This window comes from Pseudochaenichthys georgianus, chromosome 6 (assembly GCF_902827115.2).
Source record: "Pseudochaenichthys georgianus chromosome 6, fPseGeo1.2, whole genome shotgun sequence".
Classification (NCBI taxonomy): Eukaryota; Metazoa; Chordata; class Actinopteri; order Perciformes; family Channichthyidae; genus Pseudochaenichthys; species Pseudochaenichthys georgianus.
Window position 1 is genome coordinate 7,059,034 of NC_047508.1, and position 26,543 is coordinate 7,085,576.

General features: G+C 40.5%; 1 protein-coding gene across 1 annotated transcript in view; it reads left to right on the forward strand.

Annotated features, from left to right (window-relative positions):
* The window catches only part of ntrk3a (neurotrophic tyrosine kinase, receptor, type 3a), a 235,886-nt gene extending 212,200 nt beyond the window's left edge, over nt 1–23,686 (forward strand). The window contains exons 16-18 of the mRNA XM_034085760.2: nt 1,417–1,660; nt 13,239–13,397; nt 17,582–23,686. Of these exons, the coding sequence (XP_033941651.1) occupies nt 1,417–1,660; nt 13,239–13,397; nt 17,582–17,767 (589 nt within the window). The 3' untranslated portion in view covers nt 17,768–23,686. The remainder of the gene's footprint in view (nt 1–1,416; nt 1,661–13,238; nt 13,398–17,581) is intronic.
* Nucleotides 23,687–26,543: the final 2,857 nt, after the last annotated feature.

The following is a 26,543-nucleotide window of genomic DNA, read 5'->3' on the forward strand; positions in this document are numbered from 1 at the left end:
CATAAAAGTAGACTGTGAGAGAGTCTCTTACTCACACTCAGTTACAAATCATGGAATGAGGGACGTTTTTTTTGGCAACTCTGTCCTGTGGGCAGTGGCGGTGGTGGCGTAGTCGATAGGGACTTGGCTTGGGAACTGGAAGGTCACCAGTTCAAGTCCCCGAAAGACCAAGTGCTACCGAGGTGTCCCTGAGCAAGGCACCGTTCCCCACATTGCTCCCCGGGCGCCGTTCAAAATGGCAGCACACTGCTCCTAACACTAGGATGGGTCAAATGCAGAGAAATAATTTCCCCATGAGGGATTAATAAAAGTTCATCTTAATCTTAATCTATTGCGAAGATGTCCCTCTATCAGGACCATATCTATGGCCAGATCCAAGAGCCTGGTTAAAGGGGGCTTTGTGAATCTGGCAGTGCTAGTGTTGTAGCTGCTGGATTTGACCCCCCCTCTGTAACTTTGGCCAGGATGGTCATCATTTCACCAACATCACGCTGGTGTGTCTTATCCCCCTGTTGTTTAAGCAAACAAAAGCAATTTACTTTGAGCCTATCAGGTGAAAAAATAAAGGGACTGCTTCTAAATCTGGCAGAGCTGGCATTGTTGCTGCCGGATTTGGCCCCCCCTCTGTAACTTCGGTCAGACTGGTAAAAATCTAACAATCTTACAGCCTGCACCGTACCCACTATACTTCCACATGCATTTTGACATTGTATGAACATAGACTGAACCAGTCCAACAAATAATCCAATGAAATCACACCGTATACTGTATGACATATCATAGGGTCGTTTTTGAAGTCGGCGGTCATCTTGGTGCTGATGCCACCCATCTTTTACTAATGCACAATATTTAGAGTAGGGAAATTAGCTTTAGAGACCAAAACACTTTTTGGGCTGCACAATTCAAACATGTGAAGTTCTGCTGTAAAGTTGGAGATGAAAGTTAAATAAGTAACTTTTATCTTTGGTTATTAAAGAAAAGTGACCAACCAAGAGACATATTAAAGTGTGATTTTTTTTTTTAAACAACAGCGATTGTGAACTGAAATATGAATCGGCAAGCATTCACAAAAAATTTCAAAAATAAAAATGCAATATATTATGCAAAGGGTTTGTCTTTGGGTTCGAACCATTCCAGTGCGGAAGTCTCTGACTTGTTTTTTCAATGAGCCAAAATTATTTTCACTAATATTTAAACAATGGCTGCTAAAAGAAAGGAAATCAAATTGGTTGTGTGTTTTTGAAAGTTGTCAGCCGTCATTTGCAATATACCCAATCTAGAGGTAATGGGCAACAAAACCAGCCATATCACCGTTAAAAAAGAAAACTGTTAAGCTACCTTAGACTGCCTGATTATGTCTCATACCTTCTCTGATCTAAAGTATTTCCTACGCTCACTCTCTACCTTCTCCCTCAGAGCCCACGGGCCGGACGCCTTGATCCTGGTGGACGGACAACCTCTGCAGACCAATGGGGAACTGGGTCTGTCGCAGATGCTTCACATAGCCAGTGAGATTGCAGCTGGGATGATCTACTTGGCGTCTCAACACTTTGTGCACCGTGATCTGGCAACAAGGAACTGCTTGGTGGGGAATGGCCTTCTGGTCAAAATAGGAGACTTTGGCATGTCCAGAGACATCTACAGCACAGATTATTACAGGGTAAGAAGAATATCTTTGTTTTCATGCAAAACACTCAAATTAAACACTACGTTTGCAGTGCCAAATGAATGTGCCAGTATCAAACTGCGGGCGAAGACAGCAAACAGTTTGGTGCTAGGGTAATTTGTGTTACCATCATCAACAATGTCTTCCTAGTAAAACAAATAAACACATTTCATTTGTAATGTGTGTGATATTGAGTTTCCCAAGTTTCAAAAGTAGTCTGTTGACAGTGGGGTTTTTTTGCTCACAAAATGCTAAATCGCCATCACACTATGGCCGATTCCAAGATAGAATATAATAAAATGCAATCGAATTCCTTTATGGTCATTGCAACAAATAAAACAAATTGAAATAGCAACATGACACTGCATTTACACATCAAACGAGAATAGAAAACGATACATCTAAAAGATACCATATTTGGTGTGTCATGGCAGACGTGAGATTTTGAATTCTTGGTTGAATCAGCCAATAAATAGAGATATAAATCAAAAATGAATCTTAAATGTGTCTTTAACTGAATGTATTGTAGTGCTGATAGTATGTGTAAACAGTGCTGTTCAGTGTTTGACAGTATCCAGTTCACATATGGCTCTAGGACAAAAGCTGTTATGTATGTCTATTGGTTAGTCATTTAAAGGACCTGAGGGCAGAAGATCAAACCGATGTTGTCCAGTATGGGATGGGTCTTTTATTATTTTGCCTGCTGAGGCAGGGTAGCTGAATAGGTCCTCCAGAGAGGGCAGTGAGCCGCCGATAATCTTCGATGGACCTCTGCATTCTAATGTATTGCTATTCACATGGACTGTTTATGGTGGCCACGGCATAGTAGGTAGACGATTGGTGGTTCATTCCCCGGCTCCTCTAGATGGCCTTTTGTGTTCTTAGGAAAGATTTTGACCAAAGTGCTCATGAATGTATGTTAATGACCTTTAGATGATCAGTAAGTTGGCATCTTGTATTGAAGCCTTGCCATCAGTGTAGGGATGTGTGTGTGAAATAATAAATGTTCACATGTGAAGCTATTTGAGTTGTCAGTGAGTAGGAAGGCGCTAGAAAGTCTGTCACATCACTAGTGTCACATCCATTCAAGATGCAGTCACAAAGTTCCACAGATATAGTCCGGTCTAAATAAAGATCAAGGTCATAAATGATTGTGGTCCAAGCAAGGCAGGGGGTGATAAAACATTCCGCTGTCTGTGTAGAAGAGGTTTGTCTTCATAGAAAACGGCAACAGCAGCTCATAGGGACTTTCAGAAGACTCTTTCAGCGCTGTAATTGGCTGGGTGGGAAATAATTTGTTTTTGGCATTAAATGTCAAAGCCTCCGTTGAGTCCCATCCTCCTAAGTAGCTTCAGTGGACGGGTTTCTTTGTAATGGCTCCAACATCTCAGCAGGGCAGCTGGTAGACAGCAGCAGGAAAGGCTGACTGCCTTTTAATTTGATTCAAGCTCTGGTATCAGCAGTGAACTGGTTCCCTTGTTTATATTGCTCATGTGCATTCTCCTTGAGAAATGTCACTGACATAACTTATTTTTTCCTGTTTTTATTGACAGTCTAATTCCGTTCATGTCTTAGAAAGTAGAATCCCACATTCTGAACAGGCACACGTAGACTCCCACTGGAGCTGATTAACATGCAGCCCCTGTCTCCAATCCAGGCTCAGGCAGCCAAACTGATGGAAGATATCATTTTCCTTCGGATGTTCTCCTCCATGTACAGACGGAACTCTGGGAACTCTGTGTGCAGCTCATACTGAGCAGATTGATCATCCAGGACTTCAGGGTCAAACAGAGTGCTAACCTTTGTCCTGCAAGCCTGTGGCTGTTCCCAATCAGGGCTTCAAACCGTAAAAATGTCAAAAAACTAAAGATGCAATCTCTACCCTTGTAGCAGCTCAGTTTTGAACATTGGACTTGGTTTTACTGCTTGACCTAAATGGCAAATGGATTGCATTTATATAGGGATTTTCCAGCATGTACGACCCCTCTACAGGCGGAGCCTGTGAGAGATATAACGTTGGGTTACGTATTGTAACCCTTGTCATGTTAGCACAGGTGGAGCCCTCTACTCAGGGCACTGTCTGTCCTATATCGCTCGCTGAAGAGAGGTGTAGTATGATAGTCAGGAGGCGAGGCCTCCTTTTATACGGTGAGATGCGCGCGCATTCAGGTAGGCCCGCCCCGGGGCCAGCTACATCTATAGAAGTCTCAGTAGGTGAATGCTTGCATAGAGGGTAGTACCCATAGAGTCCAGTAGAGGGCTCCGCCTGTGCTAATGTACAAGGGTTACAATACGTAACCCAACATTTCTTTACATACATACAGCTGTCTTCTGATTGGCTGTGCAACAAGAGATCAGCGGTAATGAGGTTAAAGTTGAAATAATATGAACTTTGAGTGAGAAAACCTACAATAAACCCGACTCAGATACCGCCCAAGGACAAGAGATATATTATATTTATATAAAAAATATATCATATTTCATGTCATACACGTGTATTGAAGTATGATGCTAATTGTACACAATAGCCAAAGTCACAAAGCAAATTGACGAGGAGATATCGTAGACACATTAACAGCCTGTTAAAAGCTAAATGGGTAATCTCTCAAAGGACTACAGGATCTAAACTGGGGCCATACGCCAGCTATATTCTCCTTCCTTCCACAATTTAACCGTATCTTACAAGATAGTAACTGTAACTAGAGAATACAATTCCTGAAGAAATTGCTAGTGGGAATGCTTTATGCTGAAAAGCTGACGCTAAACTGCTATGCTGAAATGTAATGTGTAAGAAGAAAGTGAATCATTTAGATTAAAATGAAATCTGTAAGAAGAAAGTGAAGAATTTAGATTGAAATGATACATTACATTACATTGCATTTAGCTGACGCTTTTATCCAAAGCGACTTACAATAAGTACATTCGACCAGGAAAACACAACCTTGAAGAAAACAGAATCATATAAGTACATCAGGTTTCATAGAGCCAAGCATTTCAAGTGCTACTCAACTGGCTATAGATACACCAGTCCTTTATCAGTATATAAGTGCTCTGTTAGCAGTTCTTTGTTAGTAATTCTATCGCTCGAGGTGGAGTCGAAAGAGATGAGTTTTCAGTCTGCGCCGGAAGGTGTGTAAGCTTTCTGCTGTCCTGATGTCAATGGGGAGCTCATTCCACCATTTTGGAGCCAGGATAGCAAACCCACGTGTTTTTGCTGATGGGAACTTGGGTCCCGCTCGCAGCGAGGGTGCAGCGAGTCGTTTGGCTGATGCAGAGCGTAGTGCACGCGCTGGGGTGTACAGTTTAACCATGTCCTGGATGTAGGAAGGGCCAGATCCATTCGCAGCATGGTATGCATGTACCAGTGTCTTGAAGTGAATTATAGCAGTTACCGGAAGCCAGTGAAGGGAGCGGAGGAGCGAAGTGGTGTGGGAAAATGTAGGAAGGTTGAAGACCAGACGAGCCGCTGCATTCTGGATGAGCTGCAGAGGTCGGATGGCACATGCAGGTAGACCAGCCAGGAGGGAGTTGCAGTAGTCAAGGCGTGAGGTGACGAGAGCCTGGACCAGAAGCTACGTCGCTTTCTGGGTCAGCTGGGGACGTATCTTCCTGATGTTGTAAAGCGTGTATCTGCAGCAACGGGTTGTAGCAGCGATGTTTGCAGTGAAGGACAGGTTGTTATCTAGGATCACACCCAGATTCCGTGCAGTCTGGGTCGTGGAAACAACAGAGGTGCCAATGTTGATAGTCAGGTCAAGAGTGGGACAATCTTTTCCTGGAAGGAAAAGCAGTTCAGTCTTGTCAAGGTTGAGCTTGAGGTGGTGAGCAGACATCCACTGAGAGATGTCAGCTAGACAAGCAGAGATGCGTGCGACGACCTGGGTCTCTGAGCGGGGAAAGGACATAATTAATTGGGTGTCGTCAGCGTAGCAGTGGTATGAAAAAGCATGCGGGCTAATGACAGATCCGAGCGAGTTTGTGTACAGGGAGAAGAGGAGGGGACCAATAACAGAGCCCTGAGGGACCCCTGTAGTTAATTGACAAGGGTCAGACTCTGACCCTCTCCAAGTTACCCTGTAGGTACGGTCTTTGAGGTATGAGGTGAGGAGCCTGAAACTCCAAGTTCTTGGAGAGTGCGAAGGAGGATCTGATGGTTCACCGTGTCGAATGCAGCAGACAGGTCCAAAAGGATGATGACAGAGGAGAGGGATGCTGCTTTGGCAGTGTGCAGTTCCTCAGTGACAGCAATGAGAGCAGTTTCTGTGGAGTGACCTGCCTTGAAACCAGACTGGTGCCGATCCAGAAGGTTGTTCTGATGGAGATAAAAGGAGAGTTGTTTAAAGACAGCGCGTTCAAGTGTTTTAGACAGGACCGGGAGGAGAGAGACAGGCCTGTATTTTATAACATCAGACGGGTTGAGAGTGGGTTTCTTTATGAGAGGGTTTACTCTTGCCTCCTTGAGACTGTTTGGAAAGTGACCAGAAGTTAGAGAAGTGTTGATGAAATGGGTGAGAAACGGTAGAATATCAGGAGCAATAGTCTGAAGGAGGTTTGAAGGGATAGGGTCCAGAGGACAGGTGGTAGGGCGGGCAGAGGTAATGAGGGTAAGAACCTCACTTGGCGAGAGAGGGGAAAAGGAGGTTAGTGTGCGGGTGGAAGGATCATGTCTGACATCATCGTCTTCCATTGCACAGGTGTTTCTATTTGAGCTATCGAGCTCTGTAGAGTTCACAGGTTTCCATTGTTCTGAATGAGAGATACACCTCTTACATGTGAACGTTTTGTGGAAGAACCGTAACAGATATCTGTGAAATTTCAAAACGTGAAGCATGTCAAGGGAGTTGAGTATCTGAAGTGTAATTTTTGTGTAGTTTAGGGTTAATAATGTGGCCTTTTTGGCAGTTTAACTAAAGGTGTGCGGCTGCTACCGTGAGGAAATATCTGCCTGAAATTACAATGGGCTTCAATGGAGGAATGTTGAACGTGTTTGTCACTTCGTGCATTTTGTTGAATTATTTTGCTTAATTATTTGTCATTTCTCAAGCTACGAGATGTTTTCCTACGTTTATCATGAACAATTATGTCCCAGGAATGTAGGGTTTGGGAATTATGGCAGTTTTAAAAAAAATTAGGGCTGTCAAGTTAACGCGTAAATAACGCGTTAACGCAAAAAAAAAAAACACTAATTATTTTAACGTGATTAACGCATGTGTATTTTTTTTCCTCGGCCGCCCCGTAGTTTCAGAGCGCATCGAGTTTAAAATACCATCTACAAGCTGATGCTGACAGCCCCGCTCCTGCCGCCCGCTTGTGGCAGACCACACTTCCACGCTCACCGGCAGGCACCGACTGGCCATCGGGAGGACCGGGAGATTGTGTGTATGTGTGGCCCATACGTGTGGCCCGAGCGAGCGAGAGAGAGACCTTACGTGCATTGTTGTTGTTAGCATCGGGTGCTAGCTAGCTGCGCTAACGGAGCTGTTTAAATGAAAACAGAGGAGCGACATTTCGCCACAACTGCGCCGAGCACTTGACTTTATGCAGGAAGCCAGACAGTGGGACATTGTACGAAAAGTCAGCACACTCATGCAGCAACATGATTGCAGCGTCCAGGCAGCTCCCGTTCGAGCATATGCCTTGAGTTGCACATAGCTTCAACGATCCAACACGCACACACACGCACACCATTTGTATTGTATGAGAGGTTCCAGGTTGAATTGAGGCGAATATTTGTAATGTTCAGAGGTTGTTGTGTTTAATATTCATGAGAATATTTGTCATTGTTCAAATGATAATAAACATTAGCATAAAGCATATTTGTATTTATATTAAAAACTTGAAAAATATTCCTCTAAGGTACATTTAGAACAGATCAAAAATGTGCGATTAATTTGCGATTAATCGCGATTAACTATGGACAATCATGCGATTAATCGCGATTAAATATTTTAATCGACTGACAGCCCTAAAAAAAATATATGAAGGCACATTTCAAGATTTCTTACCCTCTAGCTGTGACATCACGCACTCTAGTTAATGTTAAAATGTGAATAAACCTCTAAAACAAGGTCTGAACAAATGTTAATATCTCTAAAAGTAAGAATCAGATTTAAAAGTCTTTTTACACGAATAATGTCAGAAAGATTTGTAACATTTTAAAGTTGGAATGAGGTTTCTGAGTGAAAGTATGAATGAACAGTTAGCAGTTGAAGTCGCATGAAGATTTGTTGAAGTCTGAAGATTTCCTCCATTGACTTTAATGTTAAAAATGTGATGTATTATGGGATGTATCTCTGGAATTATGAAAGTTATGAATGATAAAAGTAATAGCCATCGATTCCCGACCGAGCTGAACGTTTTGATGTTTGAACGGAGTTTCTGCGATGTTCAATGCGGGAGAAGAAGAGGGCCAAAATACCGGCGGAATAATAATAATAAAAATGTTGTCCGTAGAAGAACAGTTAGTTGGAATGCTGTAAACAGCATTCCCACTAAATGATTTCCCATTCACTGAGTTACACATGGTAATAATCACCAACTTGAGATTCAAATAAAGTTGTATCAGTGCTTATGGAATATTGACAAAAATCACGATGGAAGAATGGGTGAAGGATGGCAGCCAAGAGGAAGAGGTGAATCAGGCTGTCAGTGGGGGGAGGAGGGGGGGGGGGGCGTACAGGAAGGACGATTAGTCAGCGACACACTGGAGGTCATCCATTATGTGAGTCTTGATTAGGAAGCACATATTTGACTACATTAGTCAAGCTGCTCTCTGATTTCACAGCAGTCGGGGAGCAGGCGAGAGCAGATGAATAATGATTCATCCACTGTCTGATCTACACACGGTTGGATAAGACTTTCCTCTCATATCCTCACCATCGTCATGTGTGATTAAAGGAAACATCCTTAAAATGACAGAATCTACAGGAAGTGACTCAGTAGGCTGTATTGGGTATTTTATCGACCATTATTATCAATATTGAGGAGTCAGTTTTAAATTTGCAAACTCATTATGAAATGTCACAGGTTGCATCTGCTATCGATTTGCAGCCACTAGCTAGTGTTTTTCAAAGAACTTGTAACTTAAATTTGTTTGTTTAACACTCGAACCGCCAGGAGTCGCTGTATACCTAATACCGCCAACAGGTAAAATGTACCCGCTATTAGAATGCATTGATTTTCAAGGTACAATGTTATTTTATTTATCATACTAGAACACAGGGTTAACAGTGAGTTTTGATTGCACAGTGATGAAACGTATACCAATAGAATCTGTGGACTCTCAGCTTTCATATGATATCTTCGTGCAGATAGCACGAAGTATAACATATCGCCAACGTGAGTTATGTGCAAAGTATCTCTCTACAGTATCTCTCTATCTATCTATCTATCTATCTATCTATCTATAACTATCTATCTATATATCCATCTATCTATCTCACTCTATCTATATATCTATCTATCTATCTATCTATCTATCTATAACTATCTATCTATATATCCATCTATCTATCTCACTCTATCTATATATCTATCTATCTATCACTGCAGTTCTAAAGTCGACAGCCATTTCAAATACAAAAGATTGAGAACTGAAGATAACATAATTGCATTTAAGAATGACTTACTAAATCAGAATTGGAGGGTAGTATATGAGAGAGACAATATTGACAAGGCCTATGATGAATTTCTAAACATTTTTAAATCACTTTATGACAAAAAGTGTCCTGTGAAACAATGCAGAGAGAGACACAAACAAACTCACAGTGCATGGATCACTAATGGCCTCAACAATGCCTGCAAAAAGAAAAATACACTCGTAAAAATTCATAAAATATGGAACTTCAGAAGCAGAAAATAAAGATATAAGAATAAATTAACCAATATTCTGCGGATATGTAAAAAGGAATACTATAATAAAATATTAGAGAATAATAAGAATAATATGAAAGGTTTATGGAAAGTATTAAATAGTGTCAATAGAAATGGTGCAAAAAGATCAGGTTACCCTGAGTTTTTTGTCGACAAAAATAATGTTATTAATAATACAGAAGATGCGGTTAATGGTTTTAATGAATTCTTTGTAAATGTGGGGCCAGATCTGGCAGAAAAAATTAAAACCGTAGAAACAACTAAAGGGGAAGATAAGGACCTCTGGAATGAAAACAATAGCTCTTTCTTCCTCACACCAGTCGAAGAAAAATAAATCATAGATACTGTACGAAAATGTAAAAGCAAATCCTCGACCGATTGGAATAATATTGATATGATTATAGTAAATAGCAAAAGTTATACCATTATATACAACTGGGGATACACACCATTACACAATTTACAGACCTGTTTCATTGCTCTCTCAGTTTTTCAAGATCCTTGAAAAGCTTTTTACAAAAAGACTTGACAATTTCATGGAAACACATCAGCTTTTGGACAACAGTCAATATGGATTCAGGAAAGATAGATCAACATCTATGGCAATAATGGAATTAAGTGAGGAAATAGCAAACTGCATGGACAATAAAAAACAAGCAGTGGGAATATTTATAGACTTACAAAAAGCATAGATCACAATATTTTACTGACAACACTGGAACGGTATGGCATCAGAGGGGTGGGATTAGACTGGCTGAGAGATTATTTAAGCAACAGACAACAATTTGTTGAAATTGGTGAACATAAATCAGAATACATGAACATAACTTGTGGAGTACCTCAGGGATCCGTGTTGGGTCCAAAGCTATTCATAATATACATCAACAACATTTGCAGAGTATCAAATATATTGAAATTTATTTTATTTGCAGATGATACTAATATGTTTTGTTCCGGGGACAATTTGAAAGAGCTAATGGAAGTGATAACAGCAGAAATGATTGAAGTAAAACATTGGTTTGACACAAACAAATTATCATTAAATATAAGCAAAACAAAGATTATGTTATTTGGAAAATATAAAACACATCCACATGTGCAATTAATACTAGATAACATAAACATAGAAAGAGTATATGAAATTAAGTTCCTTGGTGTGGTTTGAGACCACAAAATCAGCTGGAAACCTCATATCACTCATGGAAAAGCAAAACTGGCTAAGACTATCGCAATATTGGGAAAAGCCAGACACATTCTGGACTACAACTCATTGTATACTCTATATAACACACTAATATTACCATATATGATTTACTGTGTGGAGATTTGGGGAAACACGTACAAAACCAACCTACAGCCGTTATGCACATTACAAAAAAGGGCTATAAGAGTTATCAATAATGTTGGATATCTTGAACACACTAATGTATTATTTTTGAAGTCACACATATTGAAGTTCACTGATCTGGTTAAATTTAAAACGGCACAAATCATGTACAGAGCAAGACATAATCTACTTCCTCGGAAATTAAAAACATTGTTCATAGACAGACAGGGTGGGTATAATTTGAGAAGACATCTACATTTTAAACAACTCAAGGTCAGAACAACTCTGAGAAGTATGAGTTTAACAATCTGTGGGGTGATTTTATGGAATGGTTTGGACACAAGCATAATTCAGTTTAAAAGGATGTACAGAAACACTTTTTGGGAAAACTATGAGAATGAAGAGAGGTGATTGATGAGAAATTATTGTATATGTATGTATAAATGTAAATGTTTGTAGGAATAACTTGCATAATGATTTAAAGGACAATCATTGATCAAGTAAGGGGTGGGAATTAATAAGCATTTGCTTCCTCCTGCTCCCTTTCGGACACATGATTTATTATTATTATTAATATGAAGACTTTTTTTTGTTGAATATATAAATATTATCATGAATGTGGATAAATACTGTATTTTAACAATACGGTATTCTGTTTTTCACATTTGTTATTTGTTATTTTTTGTAATCTGTTCGAAATAAAGATTGAAATGAAAATCTCTCTATCTATAAGGAACCGCAGTAGACAACAACACATAACACAAACATATAAAATACAGAGAACATAACTAAGAAAACAAAAGACAAAAAAGCAGTCACTACATTGTGCACATTAGGACAGTAAGAAAGGTGCACTACTTATTACTGCAAGAGCAGCTAGTGGTAAGGACTTCAGACAACTTCAATTTAAAACATGCTATTGAGATACATGCAATACAATGGTGCATGTTAACTGTAATATAACAGTCTCAATGTTATACTGTTGCCTCTGTTACGCCTTTAACCTAAAATAAGAAACGTTAAAAGGTCCCATGTCATGGCCATTTCTACTGATCCTAATTCCATTGTTGAGGTCTACTAAAATAGATGTATATTCTGCAATGTTCCAAACTCACATTGGTTTCTCACAGCATCTCTGTATAGTATGTGTATTCACTCTCTGTCCGAAACGGCTTGTTGGAGTTCCTGCCCCCCCCTCCCTATGAGCCCAGTGTGCTCTGATTGGTCAGCTCGCCCACTCTGTTCTGATGAGTCCACCACCGTTACAGCGGAACATTAGTGATTATGTGTTACCATGGCGTTAGCAACCAGAAAAGGACACCAGCAATGACAAACAGAGGAGAATGCTGCGTGGGGTCTGGGTGCCGTGTTGGCGGGACGTTGCGGGGCTCGCTGCTGTGAGGAGCGGACAGTGTGAGCTGGATTACTGGTGTCGTTTCCTGGTTTCCTGGTTGCTGCGGGGGATCTGCGAGACAGCGAGACACAGCGAAGCCCAGCCTGAACCCAGCCCGAGCACATACACACACCTGCAGCCTGGCTGAGTCTGCGTGTGTGCTCAGAAGGAGCCTAGGCCAAGCCCCGCCGCGTCTCGCCGTCTAAGGCTGAGTTCAGGCTGAGAAATCCGCCGATCTGCAGCTGAGAAAAAGATTGTGTGTGTGTGTGTGTGAGGAAGTCAGCGGATTGGTCCATTTGGAACAATCCGGAGACGTTACGTCACTATACCCAATACGTCACTGTACTTACTACACGATAAGAAGAAAACAATTGAAAAAGAAAAATCTCAAACGAGGCGTTCAGGGGCAGCACAGACAGGTATTTTCTGTGTTAGAGTTTTACTCGTTACAGGGTGTACTTTGAGGGTTTGTGACTCTGCAGACCGTTAACATGCATAAAAAGCTACATAACACACAAGGGGACGGGTGATAACTGGAAAAGCATGACGTGGGCCCTTTAAAGTTCCATTCTGGGGGTCATGTTGGTTTGGAGTTGGTGCAAAATGCAAACCAAGATATGTATCCCTTCCTTTATCCATTTTTTAGTAGATCAATGTCAAGGTCACACACTGGTCAAAGATAATCATTTATAAATCATACTACTGTATTTTTTCTGATATACCTTGGACCAAGAGATTTGAAGATTTGAAACTGTGTGACGTGAAGTCCAATTTAGATTATAAATCCCATGGTCTGTCCCATAAACTCAATGTGAAAGAATCATTTGGTATGAGCGAGTTCCTGCATGAGAATGTGAGGAATGTGAATGTGTCAATTATCAAATATGTCAATGCTGGGAAAAGGCGTGTACAATATTCATAGACATTTCCAGATTCATCTTTGAAACCTTTTTCTCTTATATGTGTTGATATGTGTTCAGGTGGGAGGGCACACCATGCTGCCGATCCGCTGGATGCCTCCAGAGAGCATCATGTACAGGAAGTTTACCACGGAGAGTGACGTGTGGAGCTTCGGGGTGATCCTGTGGGAGATCTTCACATATGGCAAACAGCCGTGGTTCCAGCTCGCCAATAATGAGGTATATTATTATCCACTTCTCATGTTTAAAGTGATGGTAGTCTGTACTAAATAACTTAAGACTTGTATTACCTAACAATAGGGACCAGATCAAGGGAAAGTAGAGTTTGCAGATTTGGCCATCATTCCTACAACTGAGATTAACATTAGACTGTGTGAGGAAGCGTAACTGCTTGATATAATTACATTTTTAGTTTATTTTTCGTACGAAGCCTGCAATCTGCTTTTACTGAACATTTAATTTGATATATAACAGAATTGACCAGCTTTGGAGATACATTTGACAGCAATCAATTCATTTCATGTAGTCACTTCATCAAGGCGTCTACAGTCTGTGATCAGTGTCCAGTGGCGTAATGAAAGATGTATTTAAGAGGAATCCAACAACTTTAAAATAAACGTACATGAATGGAGGAAAATGAGAAGGTGGACAGATGACAGTTAATGATGAAGTTGTCAAGACGAATTCCAATTAAACCGTCGGTTATCTCCCAAGTACTAAAGGTGTTTTAAGAACCATACTGGGAGATTCTACTCATACCTCACATTTCTTTAATTACTCACTACCTGAAGAACAAGGCTGTTTTTTGTTTGTAAGGAAACATGTTGAGTGGTGAGTGAGTGTAGGGAGAGTCCTGTCCTTTTAGTGAGAAGGCCCATTCTGTAGGACCAGACAGGAATCCAGCTCAGCAGCTGCTGTTGGTATTGAGTGAGTGTGTATTGATGAACAGGCCTTAATCCCTGCTGATCCACTTCATCTGTTCGTGCTCTTGGGAAACATAAAGAGAATTGTGACGTTTGAGTAATGCAGAAATCAGAAAGAGATCATTTCGATAAACAGTCACACAAACACCATATTGTACAACCACATTAGGCGAATTCACACCGCAGTACTGTTCCCACAAAGGTTCATCAGAACTTAGTTCATGAGAACTCTTTAGTTCTCATGAACTAATCAGATCGCGTTCACACCGGAATAAGTCCCTGAGGGAGGATTAGACAAATGAAGCCGCTGACGTCACTTCGTCTTCTTCTGCTTTGGGTTTACTGGCAGGCCGCAAACCACTTCACGGCGTATACTGCCGCCCGAAGTCCCCGGCCGGAAGTCCCCGGAGTTGGGCCTTCCGAGTAAATCGCCAGAATGCCGACACCTCCTCATCTCCACCGCTCCCATGTTTTCTTTTGTGTTGCCATAAATTAGTCTCTCTGCATTTCTGCGCTGGGCTAATGCTAATAATGCTAATGCGAGGATAATAAAATGGCAGCGTTGGAGTTTTACAGGGCGTGGTTTGCATTCCGCCCAGCCAATCAGACATAGGAACCTTTTTCTCCCACGAAGGTCCCTGCTCTCTAGCAGGGGGTAAAAAAGGTTCTGATTAACACATTTTTGTTCCGGCTCTTTTTGGTGTGAACGCAACATTTCGGAACTATATCGGAACTAACGTGGGAGAAGTACTGCGGTGTGAACGCGGCTACTGGTTTGAGGAGTCCTCTGCAGACTTCATTGGCCCTGTTCTGATATCCATGCACCTCGTGGCTTCTCAAATCAGTATCTATGTGTCAGTTATATAACAAACAGAAACAAAAATCACTATTTCAGTTTAGGCCTTTATAGATAGCAGTAAATCATGTATTTCTTGTCTAAAAGTCTGTTTTCCAAGCATCGGGGGAGATCATAATGTATTTCAATTTGTATTACAGAAGAAACGCAAAACAATATAGGTTGTATTTCTATTCTTACTCTCACTACCTGGTCAAATACCTTGAGGGTAGACAATGTCATGTGGAAAGCGACAGTGAGGCACTTTAAATGATTGCAAAGGAAAACAAAGAGGAAATGAAGCATTTGCAAAAAGTGCTGAGCATAAGGAAAACATGAATAGACCCTCTTAGACTGCAGGGAGCAACAGATATGTCTGAGCTAGTCTCACGGAATATTAAAGGTCCAAGCAGCAATACTGTGAGTTCACAGCATTCAACGTCATTTTTCGTCATTGAGATAATGATAACAATCATTTGTAATTTAAAAAATGGATGCATTTCAGTGCAACAGCAACAACAATATATTTTTAGAGCTGTTAAGCAACCGTTGATTATGGTTAATTTTAGAAATGTTTCACTTGCACTGACTGATAAACAGCACTTATCGTTTTTCCCAAGCTACAGTAGACGTGATATAACTTCAGCGCTGTTACTATGGCGATAGAAATGTTCTGTTTACACGTCAATGACGCAGTAACGCTACAGTAATGCAGGAGTGGGCTTGGTTAAATCTGAATTGAGTTGGTAAAACGATAGATCCGTACCGTCCCAGTCCAAGGGTGTTTTGGTAGCAGCTGAAGATGCTCTACAGGTTTCCTCGCGTTGATCGCAGTGGGCACTGTGGCTTCCTCTATTTGATTCATGAGTCAAGGTTTCATGGGAATCATACAGACAACCAGCTGCCATCACTCATCGTGTTTTCTGCATCATGCCTTCGAGACAATTTTATTATCTGTTACCGGTGTATAAAATTGCCTATGAAGATTGATCTTTTAATGTCTGACTATACCTTGGACATCTAAAATTATCTTTATTTGTTCTTATGTCTTTTCACGCATCTATCTCAATGTTACGGCTGTTTTTGAATACTTCCCACTAGTGATGTGTCGCGAACGAACGTTCCAAGAGCCGGCTCTTTTAAGCTCGTTTTTTTTTTTTTGTTAAGTAATACAAGACAGAATGATATCATGATCTCCGCGCTACGGGTGCTCCGTGCATGCATGCAGTGACATGTAATATCCAAGGATTAGAGACTGTTGGATGCTGCTGTTTTGAGCATTGCAATATATTTATTTTCACTATGTTATTTATTTATGATTATCTTTAGGCTCAGCAAGGATTTGATGTCAGCTGTTGCTGTCTTTTCTTCTTTAGTTAATACTGAAATAGAGCCCTGCTGTTTTGTTAGGGCCTTTTCTTTAAATACCATTTTAAAATGTCGATACAGTAGCCCCTTTTTTTAAATGTCTATGCTTAAGTTTGTATAGGTGTTGCTATCTTCTTTGTGTAGCGTGGTTCTACAAGCAAGGCAGTGCATTCACTGGGTGGTATCAGAGAGTTCTGTAAATGCAATGAAAACATTTGGCCACAGCAAATCATTTCTATTAAACATGTAATTTTTACTTTTGAATACTTCAGTACAAAGGATGTATTGAACAATTTAAGTGATATATGTGTACACATATACATAATTTGTCAAAACAGGGCTACATTTGATTATAAAAGATATATGTGGTAAACTGAAGAGCCGTTTGGGAGCCGAAAGAGCCGGCTCTTCTTGGTGAGCCGAGCCAAATGATCCGGCTCACTAAAAAGAGCCGGAATGCCCATCACTACTTCCCACACCGAGCATCTTTGACTGTATCGTAGGTCTGACGACGTGTAGTACGTTTTAGGAGTAAGAAGATCTAGGCAACCCCAAAATAGTTTTAGGATAGTTCCCGAGGTCTGGTTTGAAGCCTATGGTTTCAATACAGATTTTTAACTGAATATAACTCCAAAATATTTTCTCTTTTGGTAAAAAATGTTTAATAAGCTCCTAATAGGACAAGAACACACTATCCATAAACGGGTGAATCTTCTCAGCCAGGATTCCAACAGGCATGCTGTCTTTCCTATTATATTAGATGGATAATTCCAAATGTAGATGCTCCTATTTCCTCTATTGAGATATCCTGAGTATCTTAAGTTATTTATGTTTATTTATTTATGTTATGTTTATTTACACTTCTCTGAAATGTTGCAATATTGGATTCCTCTTCTCACCAACCCGACTCCTACCACAAGTCTCTCGTCTTGGCTCACACTTGTGAATTCACAGTGACCATCTTAACAGACACAAATATTGTGTTTTTATACAACACTGGATGTCAGTATTTCAGAATATGCTACACTTATCTACCTGCATCAAAACGTTTTAACACTTAAATAAAAAGCAGTCGCTGGTAAGCGTTTGACATGTTCAGTGTGAGCTACAATTGCTGCCTGTCAAATGACCCGTAACCGTGACAGATTGTGTGTGTTACTCTTTATGTGTGATGCATTATTTTATAACCAGCACTTTAGTGAATAAGAACATACGTTATGTCTTGTTTAAGTGTGGACTTTTCACCACACTTAACACTGTTTTCTCTGTCCTCCCAGGTGATCGAGTGCATAACTCAGGGGAGGGTACTGGAGCGCCCCAGGGTCTGTCCCAAGGAAATCTACGACATGATGTTGGGTTGCTGGCAAAGAGAGCCCCAACAGCGCCACAATATTAAAGACATTCAGAAAATGCTGTTTACTATGATGAAATCCGCACCGGTCTATCTGGACATACTGGGATAGGAATCGATTATGAGGGGAAAGTAGCTGGATGTATTCCAATAGAAATGAGTACACTTGATCGGAAAGAAAACAAATGTCTTGGAGCGGAAGCCTGGACTGGACTCACAGCAGTATGTGATGGAAACGTGATTTGGGATTTAGGAACTGACTGTTCCTAACATCCAACTGCCTGACAGATAAGGATTGGAAAGGACAAACTAAAGTGAAGTACTTTGCGTTGAACTAGATTGGAATTAACCGGATTACATTGCATTGCATCAAATTATAATCAAATGAAATGTCTTTGACCTTGCCTAAATTGGTCGGGGCTTGTTTGGTCCAGTCTTGCTCCATTTCGAACAAACTCATGTTCAAAGAATGGACTATGAAGATTGGATTGCATCACACCGGACTGAACTGGAATAACCTGATTGTACTGGTCTGCTAGAGTTTGATTTATTATCCTTTTTAGGTACCATTATTTCCTGTCCTTTACATCTTCATTTCAGCCCGTCTAAATCAGTGCAGCTTCTGTTCTACCTTGATGAAGCCTGGTAGAATCTGGCTGAAACTAGACCTAGATTGTATTGAGCTTTCCCTAAACACTTTTTAGTGTCCCTTAGTACGTCAGATAAGGGTCGGTTTGGCTCAACTAGCTTGGTTTCAACAACCCTACATTAGAGCAATCTTGATTGGTAATTCTTATTTGGCTTGTCCTTTTGCCTGGTCCTCAAACAGGAAATCACCTTCAACTTCTTCTGTGTAGGATAGAAGAAGTTCAGAGGGAGAACCTGTATACAGTAATCTAAAGAAATGTTTTAGCGATTTTGAAATAAGATACTTGTGTGTTCTAGGACATCGTTCCCAGGCTCGTCTATTTGCCTTGAAAATTGTACATGCCTTGGTCTTGCCATTGTTGCTGGCCAGATCAGACCTAATGTCCTTCACGTAGAACTGGAACGTTTTGTATGGTAAACATTCCCGAAGATCTTCATGATTCTCCACAGACGGATCTGCTAAAAATGTCTTCTCGGTAAATCTGTTAAGAACTACTTTTGGGTAAGGTTCAACACTGTTCATTGGAACATTGAACAAGTGGGTTAACAAGAACGGACAGAACGCATAAGTCAAACAGCAGCTACTGTGTTTTGAAGTGGCAGTCCATTTCAGCATGCTTCAATGTTTCATCTCCAAAGCCTTCATAGATACACCTTCTAGTACTGGACTTCTGTTACCCCACTGAGCGGTTCACTTCTGGACCAGCCTGACCGGACCTTCCAATCCTGAGCCTGGAGGTGTGGCCTGAGTGACCGTCTGTCGCCATAGAGATGGACCTAAGTGCCTCCTACTTCTTTCTAAACACTTGGAACTTAAAAATATTAGTCTTTAAAAAAAAAAAGAGCACTTTTACATTTTGTTTACCTGCTTAAAAATTGTTCACTAGCTGTAAACCTTCTTCGTTTTTCTTACAAACTTTCAGCAGTCGATGTATTGCAAAACTAAAAAATTCAAAAACAGAATAAAATTATGAAAATATGAAGAAAAAATGTAACCCATGGGGAATAAGCAAACATGAACAAAAGCAAACTTTTTGTACCAGCTTTACAAGAATGTTGGAGGCGAAGTTACGTTTTCTGTTTTTAAAATAATTCATATTCTATATATTTTTTTTATTTTTTTTTATCTCAAATCAAAGAGTGGACCTCTGCCATGCTCCAAAGCCATTGGAATATTCTGCCACCGGGTAGGAAAGAACTGATCACCACTGAAAGACAAGCACTTGGCTGGGATTAGGTTTTCCAGGATTACTCAAAAGAAGCCTTTTTGTGTAGTGCTACATACCTGGATCCCCTCTGACGTCAGTGAGCTGTTTGGCAACAGGAAGCCACAACTGAACGGTAACAACGGAGCTACCAGTCAACGAACAACATCTTTTTTAACAGAATGTATATATTGTGAATCTCTGTCTTAAGATATGTTAACTTATTTAATTTCTCCAGTTCGATTATTTTAAGCTTCTCGATGTGTTGTTATATGGTTCAGTGAAAGCCAATAGTTATTTTGATAATCTTTCCTTCTAGTTGTAATTACTGGTATTATTTACTTTATGTAGTCATGCAATGTCTTTTCAGCATTTTAATAAGACATTTAAATCATCTCTGTTCATTGAATTTGTTTTCTCATGTATTTATCAGGGCAGTAGATGAGGAAAGATATGCAGTTATGGGCCATTGTTTTATTATCCTGCTCAGAGTGCAAGTATTGTTCTAGGTTCATGTTTTTAAAGGAACAGTGAACAGTGTGTTGCCTATTTAGGATATGGAACCATGGAAAAGTAGTCAAGCTCCCCCACAATTTTCTACCAGAACTCAATATTTGGCTTATATTTCGGCCACTTTGGGATCCCTTTTCCATTATATTACACTGTACATTGTTTATGTTATACTGAATGTTTGATCTAATACAGTTTGGCTACCTGGTTTGCCATTAATTATGATCAGAAAAGCACTCTGAGATGCTTTAATAAACACGGTGGTGTTTGCCGTTTTGCCAGATACTTCTAATATACTGTATATAGTTAGCCTCACTCACTCAACTGAGCGTGCATATATCCGTCTACGTCCTAACATGCTCATTACATTTTTCCATGCAGGTGATTAGGAAACATTATGATTTAATATACACCCATTTGCGACCTATGCCATTGGTCCAATCTCAGCAGGAATGACCAATCAGGGCAGGAGGTCATTAGCTAAACATTCTATACAGGTTTGATATTCTGTCAAAGGGCATTTGATCATAGCCCATAACCATTAGTAACAACTGTTTCTCAATGACACCTACCCACAATCAAAAGCCAATGCTGTCTATTAGCTTGACACACTTAACTGTGGATGAGTCGGAACAACAGCAACATGACTGCTCAATGTGTGTCCTACACTAAGCCATACCTGTATTAAGGTGGCACCTGTGTAAAGGTAAAGAACGCGTCCCAAGGCCACAGCGGGAACATCACTAAGAAAGGTTTGATGGTCTGATACTGTAGCTGTCGGATATCTATAAGTAAGCCACTCATACTATTCTGTGAACTGTTGTTTGATAATCATGTAACCAATGTCGTCTCAGAAATAGTTTCTCAAAGGGACCTTTGTGTTAAAATAATTGAACTTTGGATACACTTGGCATTATCTTGGTAACTGGGAGTGCCCCGGAAGCTCACCAGGAAGTGCGGAAATCTGTGCATGTCATATAAATGTACCACGATTGAGCAGATGCATACACCTGTGCTGTCTGGGAAGATGTTTTGGTTAAGTCTGATTCCAATGCATATATGTGCCGACTTGCGTTGTAAGTATTAAGTTACACATTTATGTAAAACATTACAACCACAATGTCAGGACGAAATAGAGCCAAAGTTATCTTACAGATTGTTTGAAACATCAGTGAAAACTTTTCGGGCATATCTTTTTAAACCCTTTCAATAACTACTGTATGATACCATTTCTTGTGTTATTTAAAGTGGTTATTTTTGGGTTGAACTGTTACCATGTCTATTTCTCACAAGCATGAATATTATGAAGATGGAACTTAAGGAGCGACAGGAAACTTCCGCTGCAGTAGCTCTTCGTCCTATGTGCAGCAGCTAACAGATTCCTTGTCTTCACACAACTGAAAATGTCTGTTGGAAAATAAGACAATTTAAAATTGGTTGTGGATTGGCGGCATTCATTGCATTTAGTGCTTACTGTGATATTATTTCTCTAGATGTCCTCCAGGAAGTAAGGCTTTACCAGGTTTACTAGTTGCCATGGGGGGAGCAGCTTTATTAGAACGTGCTTGGTTTACAAGCTAATGTGAACCACTTTCTATATGAGCAGAAAAGGTCTTTGGACTGTGTGTCGTACGGAGGTCTTTGCATAATGGGAGTTCAGTGTAAATGGACTGTACTTATATAGCGCTTTATCCAGTCTTTAAGACCCCTCAAAGCGCTTCACATACTACATGTCGTACACCCATTCATACAGAGCAGTGTATGTTACTCTAGGAACTAACATGCATACACATTCACACAGCGTTGGCCATCGGGAGCAACTCAGGGTTAAGTATCTTGGCCAAGGATACATTGACATGTTGACTGCATGGGATCGAACCTACAACCTTCTGGTGGAAAGACGACCGCACTCCCTCGCAGCCACAGTCGCCCCACAGTGTGTGCTCATTACCCTAGGGTCGCTTGTAACCAAATACACCCAGCAATTGTTATACTGTATTTGACTTTGCCATCAAAAAGCGCTCGCAAACAACGCAACAATTTGCTTTACTTTATCAGCAAAACTGATTTTGAAAAAATCCTACAGTGGCAACGATGACACCATTTGTATTTTCTTTGCCAAATGAATTTGTTATGTTAGTACTGCTGGTGAAAGAATACTCTGGTAGTGCTACATTAGAAATCAGTAGTAATATACAGAGTTCTCCTTTGGCATAGCAACACCTGAAAAAGCTCTGGGTTGGAAAACATAACTTGCTAGAGTTAGGGTTAACTTTGTTACTATGTTTAAAGTAGATTAAATGAAAAATGCCTTTTAAACACTTTTACATCACAATCCCCTGTCATATTGTGCATAATTTTTGTATCTTTATATCCAAGGCCAATCGTCCTTTTTGTTGTATAAAACAAAATGACTTCTGCTCACGTAATCTAGTGCCAACCAATGATATTGTGTCATCAATCCATTAATTAATCTGACCAATGTGGGGTGTGTGTGGAGCCAGTTCTCTGTAGCTTTTAACCATGGAACATTCTAGGTGTTCCATCTTTTTAGCAGTCCACCATTTAGATTCAACACCCAAGGCCAATGTAAGAAGTAGCCTGCCTCTCGTAGTGAATTGAAAAAGTCATGGTGTTGAGAGAGGGGTGGTAGATGGACAGGTAGCACACCCGATCTTCTGGGGTTTGTGGTTGTTTCGAACCCCGAATTGTTTGGTGTGTTACAGGTGTGTTAAGGTGAAACTTTTAGCACATAAAAGTTGCGATGAACAGATAATCAATTCAAAGACCCAGCCACTGAAAGTTACAAAATGTTGGTATTGAAAGGAATTCAGGTCCGATCAATATCAACATTCTTTCTGGGGGTAGGGATAATCTGCTGTGAAATTCTTCCTTTGACCAAAAAGGAGGGGCAGAAATATTGTATATGGAAATCTAGGAATTGCCAGTACGTTTTAAGGGTGCAGTCTTTGTGAGACCCGGTGGTCTTGTTGTGGGAGGTTTAGCCTACTAGCCTTCAGGACTCTTGAGGAATAACATGAGGGCCAAGAGCGTCTAGTAATACCCAATTCAGTTTCTGAGTTCTCCTGTTTACATAAACCTTCTGGACCCCTTTTAAAATCCCTATTAGCATGCTGCTCTAGTACATGTGAGCTTCCTGGAGGACAAAACCGGTATTTAAAACACCTCAAACTCTCAAATATACCGACTCATCACGCTGCTATTGTGTCCTGTACGATCACAGCTTTAAGCTTCCATTGAGAGTCTCACTTATATAATTCATTACTTCTAATGGCATTGGCGTAAGACAAATAATTATTTTTAATTTATTTGTACCAGAAGCATTTTTCATTTCCTCAGTTTTTCCATGCTATTATTCATTCTGACATGCTCATGTAGTCTTCCCCTTTCCTAAAGCGTTCTCCTGCATCATGTTTCCAATATAAAGTATTTAAGCCATCATTACTCAATAATAATTCAGTGTCTTCTCTTATGCTCTCTCTCTGGGGAATGTGTTGTGTACGTGTATCTGTCTCCATGCTATCATTTATAACTATGTATTAATAATTTGACAACTTGTACAATGTCTTTTTAAAAAGCTGAGATGTGGTGAACTTCTAAGGTGGCTTCATGTATGATTGACTCATTAAACATTTCTTCATCTTTGATCATCTTTGTCGTTCCTTCAAAGACGCCTTGTTCAACAAAAGTAAGAGATTGTCTTACTTAAAGGTCCCCTTTCCCTCCTGATCCAAGTATGTGAAGCCGCTTAAACAATGGGTGGGTTAGGTTTTGGGTTCATACTTGACGTTAAATTCATCTTTGACGTCATGTGTGGGTTGTACGGCATTAGCAACAAACCAACCACGGTATTGCTATTTTTAGGCATATATTATGGGTCTCAGATATATACAAATATATTAAAAACATGTCTATGATGTGTTTTGCTCAAAATACCAAACAAATCATGCATTTTAGACATCTCTCATATCCCTCTATTTCAGCCCTGTTAGAGAACTGCAGGTTCGGGGTCCTTAGCTTAAAAAAAAGGAGCTTGTGTCTGCTCAGAATTCTACGAGATACTCAGCTAAATGCTGCCGTGATTAAATGCCATATCATGTTCAAAACCAGATCAAGGATTATTTCTGAAACAGTATGGAGCTCAACTGCTTCTCTTGCAGGTTTACCACGAGGTGAATTCCTTTTTTTCTTTCCTGTTTTTTTAAACATACTCTCTCCAGTACAGGTTAGCTCTGAGTGTTAGCAATGCTTTCTAATGTAAATAAAGACCATATTACGTCCAAAACACGTTGCGCATTGTTTCTGATAGCAACTTTCTGATAGTGCCGTGGGTCCACATCAGTGTTGTAGTCAAGTCACCAATTCACGAGTCCAAGTCACTTTCGAGTCCCCACTTTTCGAGTCCGAGTCACCTAGGGAGAGTCGGAGTCGAGTCCAAGTCCGATTCACCCAAGGAGTGTCCGAGTCGAGTCCGAGTCACCTGTGTTCGAGTCCAAGTCTGAGTCACCCAAGAAGAGTCCAAGTCAAGTCCGAGTCACAAGTCTTCATGTATTAATCTTAGTGGATATATTTGTTGAAATGTGTAGCTCCTCTACATTGCCTTTATGGGTAAAGTTATCGTTTTGCACTTTTATTTTGATAGTAATAAGATCGGGACTCTTATTTTGAAGGAACTTTTACCGGAAGTTAATGAGCAATGAAGCAGTTCCCATTTTGGACTCTCTAGACTAGAGGTTTCTCAATACTCAAATTTCCCCTCCTCAACTCCTATCCTCGACTCCTCTCCTCGAGACTTGGGCTGAAGTCGAATAGTCCATTTAGCTTAGGAACCTTCCTAAAGGAGTGAAATGACCCGGAAGTCCCTCAGTGGCAGCCATGATAAGTGCCGTTCCAATTCTCTAGAATGATGAGAATGATAGGAAAGGAGGTTTCAAACTTCCTTTATAACCTCCTTTAGCTTAGGAACCACTGGACCTCCCTAACCGACAGGAGAAGCGAAAATGCTGCCCCACAATGCCTTGCAGCCGCAGCATTTGCCGTCACTCAACAGTCGGCCGTTCACGGAAACAACCGATTATGACCGAGAAATGATATCATGAGAGTTACGGTGCTTATTAAGCATTTTAAAACATAGGTGGTAAGTTGCCAAAGTGCTTTGTTTTGAACGTTCATCAGTATTATACTCAAAAAGAGAAATATGAACGTTAGTTTTCACTGAAATGATCAAATAAAGTCAACATTTCAGTCTTTACTGAGCTGTGTGGGGTTTGTTCAACTTTTAAAAGATGCTTGAATGGTGATATACACAGTGATAGATGTTAAGGACTAACGTTTATAATAAATACATCTGTATTGATTTTTAGATCTTTAGTTCATACAATCATACGTCGTATTGGGATTATTTGTATTAATGTGGACCGGAGGGAGAGGGTGACGAGCATAAGTTTCACTTTCCTTTTTTATTTCAATTCCAACTTTGGTCATGAAGAATATGTTTCTCTGTTGTCCACGTTCATAAAGCAAAGCAGCAGCATCAGAGCACGGTGCAGAGTCTCTAGATGAGTTCACAGTAGTCCCTCCTTCTTATTAAACATCCATGTTGTAGTCCGCTGTATAGAAAACTGTGGTTTCCATAGTTTCCCCACAGCAGCAGACGCAGAAAATGACGTCCGCTGGCGCATCATAAACACGTCGGATAGTGAAAGTGCATTCGGATTCTCTAAAGTACCGCAGTCTCTTCTCCTAAGTCCTTTTGAATTCTCCTATCCACTATCCCTTAACCCCGTGACGTTTCACTCAGAGGTCAAGGAATAGGGGATAGGGTTAGAACTTAGGAGCTGATTTTTAAACTATCCGACTGCAGCCTTGGTGCCGCCCACAGGAGATGCGAGCGAAGGCCTGAGGAGGGGAACCGAGGAGAGAGGAGTGGAAGCAGCAGGCGGTTAGAGAAATGAGAACTCCTCTCCTCTGAGCGGTCATTTTAAAGAGACGTCCATTAATGATGACAGGAGGCACAGCAGCCCTCTGTCTGATGGATAGATGTGTTCATGACGACTTACATATTTACTTTGATTCATTCACTGTGCGGTGTGAGGAGACAATAACAGGCTACAGATGCAGACATATACACACACATATATTTATATAAATATATACAATTTCAGAATCAAACAAGTATGAGAGCACTCTCATAATAACGTAACACAATCAGAGACTGGATATACCCCCCCCCCCCCACCCCTCTCTCTGGTCGCTGAAATGGGGAATTGAAATTACGGGCCAAAAGTTGTACAAGTATTATAAGTAAGCAAAGGACACCAAACCAACTGAGACCCGTCTGTCACCGCATCTACGCACTGTACAACACACACCTGCACACTGTACCACACACACACCTACACACTGTAGCCTACCACACACACCTACTGCTACAACTTTAATGTGGTCAAAAAAACATTTCTTCCATAAGTAGTTTATGAAACTGCCATGTTTGTACTTAGTACT